The sequence below is a fragment of the Phyllostomus discolor genome, chromosome 2 (genome assembly GCF_004126475.2).
Source record: "Phyllostomus discolor isolate MPI-MPIP mPhyDis1 chromosome 2, mPhyDis1.pri.v3, whole genome shotgun sequence".
NCBI lineage: Eukaryota > Metazoa > Chordata > Mammalia > Chiroptera > Phyllostomidae > Phyllostomus > Phyllostomus discolor.
The window spans coordinates 205,785,448-205,795,622 of NC_040904.2; the positions used below are offsets into that span (position 1 = coordinate 205,785,448).

Genomic DNA, 10,175 nt, shown 5'->3' on the forward strand with positions numbered 1-10,175 from the left:
TAATCGTCCACCCGCCTCTCTGGTAGGTGTTTCTCCCAACGGGAAGGACTTTCTCCAGATCTAACTCGACTGAGAAATGAAGATGACATTCTCTTGTTTGCTGGAACAAGCCTCATGGAAAGTTATGCCTTTAAAAATGCGACTGACGTATGCCTGAAAGGAATAATTATTTCTATTTTATTTGCCTTGATGGAAGTGTTTTTCCAGTTGCTGCGGGCAGAGCACTTAGAGTAAACAGGGGAGTACAGGACTTGTCAAAAAAAAAAACATGTTAGGGCGACACCTTGGCCCCGGAGGAGTAGGTACAAAGTCTGATCATAAATGCAGGGGGTTTTTGCTTCTCTTGTTTTTAAGTTGGACTTTTCAAGTAGAAGCTGCCTTTAATGTGCTGGTTCGCAGAACAGGAAATCTGATTTTTCGGTGTGATAACACGTCCTTTGACATTAACCAGTACAGTCGGATTTTTAATGACACTTTTATCTTCAAAGCCCTTCACCAACCCTGGTGGATTAATTATTCATTTTTTTGGTTGTGTGTTAAAAAGAAAACTCTTCAAAGCCTCATCGTTTCTCCTTGGAATGGGGGCTAGCCACCTTTCAAATGTTGCTTTCCTGCCCCTAAGGGAGAAAATGAATTGCATCTTTTTTTTTTTAAGACAAAAAGAATACAATAGAAATATATACTCTTTACACTATGGAAAGATGATGTCCTTATATCCTGGGTGGGATTAGAAGAGGTCGGAAAGCGGTGTTTAAACTGTGTTTACAGTAAGCACTGGGAGATACAACTCTGGCGAAAGGTGTTTGTTCCTCTTCAGTCTTTTGATTCGCTCCTGAAAAGGAGCACAAATACTTAAAGCACCCTGCATGTACCATAACTTGGAACATAATAAGCAGGCCCTTACATTTGTTGCAAAAAAATGCATTTCATTCCTGTTCCCTTCAAACAATGCCTAATTGGGTTTTCTAAAGATTTGGTTTTGGAGAAGAAAACTCTCGAGCCTTCTTCCCCTGGGTTGTCCTTGATTTGACACATTTTATAACCACAAGGGAGCAGTCTTTCTTTTGATGAGGTCTTCCCTCCACCTCCCCAGAAATGAAAGAGCAAGTGTAAGTTTGCAAACAATCTAAAAGCCCTTTCCATTAGCGCTGGACGCCGGAAACCACAAAGGGCAGTTCAAGTTTTGATTTTCAAGGAGAAAGCCTCTGGTAAACTTTCGCTCAGCCGCCAGGAGGTCTGTTGGTTCCTGGGAGGAGCTCCTCTGAATCCTTGAAGATTCCTGTGCTCTTGAAGACCCAGATCAGTGGATTACAGTAATTGTAAACCTTAGGTGGCGTCGGAAGATTACTCTGTTTGGTGTGCGCTCACATTTCCAGGCTAGGGGACGGAGCGGAGGAACCCCTTTTGTTATTTTTTGAAAGAAGAAGATCAGAGAGGAAGACGGGGTTTTGAAGTGTGGATTAGCGCTCCTCAATCTTCGCCTAGCACCTCCGTCTGGAACTTTATAAAGAGATCGAGGAGTGCAGTGAATTTACGAAATCATGCAAAGTTTCCTTGAAGCCTGTTCTGGAACGTAGCTTCTGGACCAGAAACTTCTCCCAAAACAGACCTTCTGCGCCAGGCAGTCTGAATGGACCGTCTTCTCAGCTTTGAAGATTTGCAACCTTATTCTCTGTTGACAGACTAACTTCTTGGGTGATCTGTTGGCTTGGCGGCGAAGGATGGAGAAACGGAAACCAGCCGGACTGCTGACCTTGCCGTACCACCTCCACCCGGTGCCCCTGAGCCTGCCAGGGACCCTGTCCCGCCTCCCTCTGAGGGACCCTTTCAGGGTCCCCTTGCATGTGGATGACGCGTGCTGCGCCCGGAGACGACCCTACCTGCCCCTGCCGCTGGACGGCGCCTTCGAGCCCGCCTTTCTCCGCAAGCGCAACGAGCGCGAGCGGCAACGCGTGCGCTGCGTGAATGAAGGGTACGCGCGCCTCCGAGACCACCTGCCGCGGGAGCTGGCCGGCAAGCGCCTCAGCAAGGTGGAGACACTCCGCGCCGCCATCGGCTACATCAAGCACCTCCAGGAGTTGCTGGAGCTCCATGCGCAGGGGCAGGAGGCCCCAGCCGGCCCTCCGCGCAGGCCCGAATGCAACAGCGACGGCGAGTCCAAGGCCTCCTCGGTGCCGTCGCCCTGCAGCGAGCCCGAGGAAGGGGGCAGGTAGCGAGCACCGGCACCCCCGCCGGGTCCCGGGCGCCCGTTGCACTGCGCGCCTTTGCAGCCTGGTCTAAGGGTCTCTCTGAAGGTGGTTGCATTTTTAATCTGGTTGTTCCTCCAGGGGGGAAAAATCGTAGGAAAAAGAAATTAGTACTTTAAGGGGAAAATGATATTCTGACATTCTGGTTGGATTTTTTCCATTTTATTGGCTGTGTGCCTGCAATTTAAAGGTGCTTATTCAGGAAACTCTTCTGTACTTCTCCAATGCAAACTGCACCAGATTCGGAGCACCTCATTCTAAAAACTCAAAGGGCAGTGACAGTGGGAATTTCCCGCCGTCATTGGTGCGTAACTAATGTACATAAATACTGAAATAAACCCAACCTTAACCGAAGAAGAACTTTCCAAAAATAAATAAGTAAATGGCAGTTGTTAAGATGAGAGGAATGTTTTCCTGCAGTCCTTCCTTTGGGAGTTATTTTAGAAATGTAATCGGCACCATGCATTGGGTCAAGGGGACTCGAAGCTGACACCAGACAACACCTTTGTCAGCGTGTGCTGCCAGACCAGTCTGCGCTGCTGACGGAGTACGTGAACCGTGGGTCTAGAGAAGACACAGACATTCTGTATGTGATACATCCTGTTTTATCAAGAAGTGTTTATTTGGAAACTTCATAGAATTTAGCAGGTCAGATGTCAGTGCCAATCATCTTTTTGGAAGAGGATTCAGAGTTGCGTGAACACATTTTTCCTTTCAGTTGTTTTTCTCCACTGGCTTTTTGGTTTTGTTTTGTTTTGTTTTTCCTTTTCCTTGCATCGTCCCTTGTAGTTCTTATTCAATTTTTGGTTAAATTGAAGTGACACTGTGACTTTTTTTAAAAGTAAATGCTTAGATGGTTGAACGGGCGGACTGGGGTTGGTCGGTTCTCAAACGTTCATCACAAGGACAGCTTCCAAGTGTATTGGAATCATCTAGCGACGTATTGTGGCTTGTTCTAGTCTTTTAAAAATACTTAGCTCTGGTCGTTTTTTTTTCTCTGAGAAACAATTATAAATCCAGAAATAAGTAAAAAAATATGACATATTGTTGTGGCTGTGTTGGCTGAGCCTTGTCCCTCAAAGCGAGGGGGCACCGGTTGGGGCCTGGGCCTGGGCTGCAGTTGGTCCAGGTGGGGGTGAGTTAGAGAGGCTCAGTGTTTCTCGCACTGATGCTTCTTCTCTCCCTCTCTCTCTCCCTTGCCCTCTCTCTAAAAATAAATGAATAAAATCTTAAAAAAAAAACCTGACACAAGAAGTTAAACTTCCTCTCTCTAAAGTTATTTTCCAACATGCTGATCATGCAGGCAGCTTTGGTCCGGGGCTGGGGAGTGGGGTTAGGAAGTACAGAAGGGGGCAAAACTGTCAAGGGCGAGCCCTTGCAGAAATCTGTTTCCCTTCACCCCCACTTCGGCCTTATGAGGTCGGTTTTATTACCTGCTTTTTACAGATGTGTCGATGGAGGGAAGCTAATATTCAGTGAACATCTTTTACATGCCAGGAATTATACTGAGTGGTTTTTTTAAACATTTGTTCTGTTTAATTTTCATAAATCTGTGAAATGAGTGTTACACATACTTTGTGGTTTGAAAAAAAAAATGAAGCCCAAAGATATTTACTTGCGTTGCCCCGATTAGCGTTGCTACAATTAGTTGAGCTGAGAGCCAGTCCTGGCTCTGTCTGACCCCAAAGCCCAGACTTGCTGTCTCTTTTATCATGCCTTCCCTTTCTCCCAGCAAATGTCACTTGACCCGTGGGATGCTGAACCCATGTTAGAAAGTATAATTACTAATATGTATAACGATGACTATAATGGTATTCTATCGCTTTCAGCTGCACGGATAAATGATGTGCAATGATTCACAACCAGACTTTCCTCTTTCTTAAGAACAGGGAAAGAGCCTATCAGTTTGAGTGAACAAAATGTAAGAGCCGTTTTTCCTACTCGTCACTGAATTCCAGCCTTGCACTCTCCTGGAATATGTCCATTATGGTCTCCAGGCAGGCTGTTATTCCGTGTGGGGGTTTCAGTGGAGCAAGCCTAAGTCAGATACATTTACTAATGAGGAAAAATAAAAGTTGGGGTGGGGGCGGGGGAGAACACCCATGTTACCCTCCTAGGTGAGTTGGAGGAAATGATAATTAACCAAGTTGCTAAGAACCTTGAGAGACTGTTTTAGGGGTCTTGGTGGGGCAGTAGTCACACTTCCCATTCCTTTATTCTACTCTCTCTTCCAAAGTAGGAATAGTAATAATAAGAGTGTATTTTCTTTCATCTACACAGACCATGTGATTACTTTTTAACTGCAGGAAAAAAATGAATACTTTTTATTCATTTACTTCTTTAAAATAAATGTATAAAATCTGTGAATAAATATACTTTGCTGAGATAAGTGACTTATAAAGAGAAGGACAAGGGCAATTTTATTTTATTTTATTTTTTTTAAAGAAACCTTTATTTTGGATAAAATGCCTTGAGAGACTTTTAATGTGGTTTTGTTTGAAGCCCTATTGAGACTAAGACAATGATTTTGAGAAACCTTTAATAAAAATAAAATCCCAGCTCAATTATATAACCTTTTTAGAGGGAGACAAAAATCAAGCAGTTTTTTTTGGAACCTTCCTGATGGCTCACAGGAGGAGCACCAACCCAGGAATGAAGCCTTTTAAAATGTTCGATCTTCCCTTTTCCTGTGAATGAACGCTTAATGAACCATAGCACCATTTACTGTCAAAAAGAAGAAAATTGGTTCTAGGTGCTGTACTTTCATCACAGCATCCTTGCCACAGTCATTTTTTGCTGTAAATATTTTCACCGCAGAACTAATTGGCCATAAGGCGACTTTGCTGTAAACAAGCTAAAATAACTGGTTGACACTTTTGGTTTTTGCTTATTTGGTTTCATTTCCCCATTGACGAATCAACCACGCTCAGCCCTGAGCTTAATGCATTTAAGCCAGTCGTCAGTTTGGTTTCATTTCTCCATTGATAAGTTTCCACAGTGACTCCCATCCCTATGTTACATGTAAATTTCACCTAGGCCTCATCCTGGTCTATTCGGTGTCGAGCAGGTGTGCTGGTGGCCATGCTCTGCCAACAGCATTTCTCCCAGATGAGGATGATTTGCCCCGAGAGCTGGTTTCTTACTCTGAAACCCGCTATGCAGGGAGAAGAGAGTTCAGCCCACATCTCCCACAGAACAAAGCCAAGAGCTTAGGTGCGACCTGCAAAATAAAAATCAGTTATTGACACACTATTACCATGAATCTACACACGTTTTAATGTATTTACATATGTTGTAGTTCTCAATAAACTTTTAAATTTTGTTATGTCCTTTTTCATGTCTCCCTTTTACTTTTTGTGCTTGTATCCTTTTTATGGCAAAATTGGCTTATGGCCAATTAATTAGGCAGTGAACATGTTTGCAGTAAAAATGCTTGGGGCAGATATCCATGGCAAAGATGCTGCAGCGAAAATACCAGGCATGCACAAAACTAATGACCAACAAGCTAGGTACCAGCAGTAGAGGGGAGTTCTATGGAAATGATGCATTCATGAAAAGAGACACATTTACATGGCCTTCAAGATTTTCCCTGTTTTTTGGGCCACTCAGCCCAGACATAGCCATTGAAGATAATTTATTGCTTTTCTAACATTCCCTAATTAATTGCTGTGACACCCCAACCCCAGCCCCAAGCATACACAGAAGGAGGGTTTAGTGTCGGGGTGTGGCAGAGTGTGCCCTGGCCTAGCTCTGCCACTTAGTGACCTGCTGACATTGGAAGAGTCCCTAACTTCTGTAGTCTCAGTTCCCTGGCTAGGACATGTGAAGATTCGATTGCATCATGTTTTAGGCCTTCCAGCTTGAAAATGCCATTCATCTGACACGTGTGAAGTCCGAGACTCCGAGACTGGGGGAAACAAACGTCAGGAAGACGTGCCCACATGGCCACTTCCTGCGCATAATACAGCAGCTCTCTTTTTCTGAAACCTCTTTCCTACCAGAAAGATCCAGTCCCAGAGCGGCAGCTTATTCTTCTAGTTGCTGTCACAATGCCTCATTTTTGAAAAAACAAGCTCTGTAATTTTTTGTTGAATAGAATTCAAAGAATCCTACAATCTAGAGGAAGCATGGACCGCTTTGCCCTGACACAAGGAAAAAAGGTGTAAGCGGTATGACTGATGTCCAAAATGAAAAATGCTACGAGGATACAGAGCAGCTTCAAGTGGGTAGAGAACTAGGAGGAGAAGCTTGCGGGGCTGCAGCACTGAGGGGTGCACATGGGTGAGAATTACAGGCAGAGGGTGCACGGGGCACAGAGATGTCTCAAAGCAGGGACTGTGCTCACAGGGTAGAAGCTGAGTAACAGGATGGCCGAGCCAAGGGTCTAGATGGCACTGAAGGCCGGGTTAAAAAATCTTGAACTTGATGTTTTAGACAATGGGGAACTGTTGAAAAAAAAAAACTATCTTTCTGTGTGTTTGGAAAGAGGGCGAACTGTCCAGTCCTGAGGTTGAGGACCACTCCAGCAGCAGGCCAGCAGGATGTTGCAGTAGCTGGGAGAGGAAGTGAAAGCCTGACCCGGGGCTGCGGGAACAGGAAGGAGCGGATGGACTGGGAGACCGCGTGGGGGTAGCACTGAGCGGTCTTGGCAACTCAGAAGACGGGGAAGGCGGGCGAGGAAGAGGGAGACGTTAAAGACAACTCCAGTAAGTTCCCATCAAGTGAAATGGGGAACACGGACAGAGAAGCAGATTTAAAGGGTACAAGTGTTGCTTTGGAGGTGCCGGGTTTGAAATACCGATAGGCCCTCCTCTCCAACAACAATTGGAAATGCTGATGTCAAGGTCAGGAGGGAAGTCGAGAACAACTGCAGACTTGACTCATACACGTTTAGGTAGAAACAGGACTGGCTGAGCTCTCCCAGGGAGAAGAGCTGGGGCAGGCCCGCTCTGCAGGAGTGCAGGGGAAGAAGTGTCTTCCACGAGGGCGAAGAAGTTAGAAGGAGAAGCAAGCTGGTATGAGATCCTGGCAATGAAACGTGGATACCATTTTATAAGGAGGGAGTGGGTGACAATATCCTATGAAGGAGATGTGTCAGGGAGTTTGTGTGGGAGGGACCCATTGGACTTAGCCAATAAAAAGTCACTTGGAGGCACTTGTCAGAGCATCAAAGGGGTGGGATGAGGAAGCAGAAGTAGGGTGAAGACTGCCCTTTCTTTTTTTGGTGGGGGGGGATTTTATTTATTTATTTTTAGAGAGGAAAGGGACGGAGAAACGGAGAGAGAGAGAAACATCAATGTGCGGTTGCTGGGGGTCATGGCCTGCAACCCAGGCATGTGCCCTGACTGGTAATCGAACCTGAGATGCTTTGGTTCACAGCCCGCACTCAATCCACTGAGCTACGCCAGCCAGGCAAGACTGCCCTTTCAAGATGCTTCATGGTGAATAACGAAAGAGAGCTGAGATGATCTAAGGGGAAACCATTTGGGGGAAAAGATAGTATATTAAAGATAGGGCTGAGCCTAAGACCTTAGAGGTGAAAGTTCTGGTTGATTCAGAGACTCATAGGTGACAAGGCTTCAAGGAGTCTGAAGTCAAGTGGAGCTGAAGGTCCTAGTAACTGGGGTGGGGAGCCACAGGTTTGGGGAAAGACCGAGGTAGGTGCTGAGGTCGGGAAGAAGATGGGGCAGGGTCTGTCACTGGCAGGAAACAGCGATGAAAATGAGAAGAGGGTTTACCTTTGATACTATTTCGTGTTAGTTTCAGGTGTGGGGCACAGTGGTTACACGGTCACATACTTTACACAGTGTCCCCCCTTGCATTTCCAGCCCCCACCTGGCACCACACACAGTTATCATCACAACATTATCGACTACATTCCCTGTGTTTACATCCCCATGACTGTTTTGTAACTACCAGTCTGTACGTCTCCATCCCTTCACTTTTTTCATCTGTAAGTGAAAAAAAATTGAAAAATAAAAAAGTAAGAAAATAAAGAACTTCTACAACTCAACTGCAAAAAAAAAAAAAAAAAGCTGATTAAAAAATGGGTGAAGGAGCCCTGGCTGGCATAGCTCAGTGGATTGAGCGCGGGCTGTGAACCAAAGCATCGCAGGTTCGATTCCCAGTCAGAGCACATGCTTGGGTTGCAGGCCACGGTCCTTAGCAACCGCACATTGATGTTTCTCTCTCTCTCTCTCTTTCTCCCTCCCTTCCCTCTCTAAAAATAAATAAATAAATAAATAAATAAATAAGAAGCTACCGCCCAATTAAAAAAAATGGGTGAAGGGAAAAAAAGCGAGAAGAAGGCTGTATGAACAGTATGACTGTAATGGGCAGGGTTTAGTACTGTCCCTTAGGTGATGTCTAGTTTCAAAAGTATTAACAGTTTTTAATGACTTGGGTTAAAAAGTTGGCACAAGTCTCCTCTTGTGATGACACAATTTTAAATGATGGTCATGCTTATTTCATATTTTATAGTTTCATGATGATGGGGAACTCTGGAAAGTTCTCCAGTATTTATTATATGAAATAACGGTAATAACACAACGCATCTTGCCCAAGAGTCAGGCAAATAATAGATGCTCAATAATTTATTAATTTCCTTTTGTCTGTGGCTTCTGAGGTTAAAAAAATATTCTTCTCATGTAGAAAAACTTCAACAGAGCAACCAGGGCAGAGTAAGGATCAAGGGCTAGAGAAAAAGAAAACAGTACCTTCTTTTCTTCCCTTTGTGGAATTTCTGGGGACAGGAGGGGAAGCACAGTAACATAACCTGGGAAAAATGAACGGCATCTGGAAGAGAGTAGAATTGAGATGCTCCCTATTCATCTAGCTCCTGTCTGCCCCTTTGGCCGCAATGTCTGATCTCTCAGTAGCATACCTCGAACCCCAGACAGTTGGTCTGAACTGTCATTCTCCTGCCCCCAGGTGCTCTCAGCCTGAAACTGAATTTGAGAGCGAAGTCCCATCAGACTGGAAAAGCATTTCCTAGGATGCGTCAGCGCTCGCTTCTCAGCTATGAGCAAGCCAACCACGTTGTCAGGTGGTACATATCAAAACACTTCAGAGCGGTTTCTGTCTAGACAAAGATTTTCTTCAAAGCTCCCCAAGTTATCATTGTCATCTGCAAAAATAGATGAAGAAGCCCACTTGTCACCCTGGGAATGAGACTTTTGATGGAAATGTGGGCCAAGTGGCGGCATCCTTCTTGGCAGAGTGATCTCTAAAAAGGCAGGCTCTGCCCCGAGGCTAGGGCTCTCGACCCTTCTCCGTCAGCCATCGCCGACCCTTTCATCCCATCAGGCCGACGGGATGCTGGGAGAGGGCCTAAAGGTGCTTTATATATTTTCTTTCTTGGTCCATGAAGCCATAGAACTATTTCCAGCTCTTTGATTATTGCCGCTGAGCTGTGTGCGCGTTCGACGCACCAGGCTGTCTGGGTGGCGAGATGGGTTTTTGATCCTTTCGTGGCTATTTAGCTGCGTCCCTTTGTGAAAACCTGTCAGCAGCGCCTTTTCATGTTGGGTATAACGCGCTGTCATTACCCGTGGCCGCAGTGAAACCGCAGATGCTGCAGAAGGAGGTGCCTGCAGACGGTGAAACCCTCCGGACTGGTTTTTGCCTACAGAGCGAGGCTTGCGGGGGGCCGCTCCTGAAGACACTTCTCATTTCCCTGACGGTGGAAAAACCTCTGGGGAAGGAGTCCTGTCTCAGAGTCATAGGGATGGAAAGCGCCTTGGGAAATGACTCAACCCTGGGGGTGTTGGTGAAATGCAGGATTAAGCCATGAAGGGGCAGAAGCATTTCTCTGAAAACACCTCTAATGATGGAAATTGTCCACCAGCTAACATTTCCCGAAGGCCCACCAGAAGGCAGGCTGGCCCTTAAATGCATTATTCTCATCTGATCGTCACAAAACTCCTGTGA

The 10,175-nt window shown here is 45.6% G+C and overlaps 1 protein-coding gene across 1 annotated transcript; it reads left to right on the forward strand.

Annotated features, from left to right (window-relative positions):
- The first annotated feature begins 911 nt into the window (after positions 1–911).
- Positions 912–2,647, forward strand: ASCL4 (achaete-scute family bHLH transcription factor 4). The gene has a single exon (XM_036019532.1). It carries the CDS (start codon positions 1,722–1,724, stop codon positions 2,211–2,213), a length of 492 nt encoding a protein of 163 aa, XP_035875425.1. The 5' UTR covers positions 912–1,721; the 3' UTR covers positions 2,214–2,647.
- Positions 2,648–10,175: the final 7,528 nt, after the last annotated feature.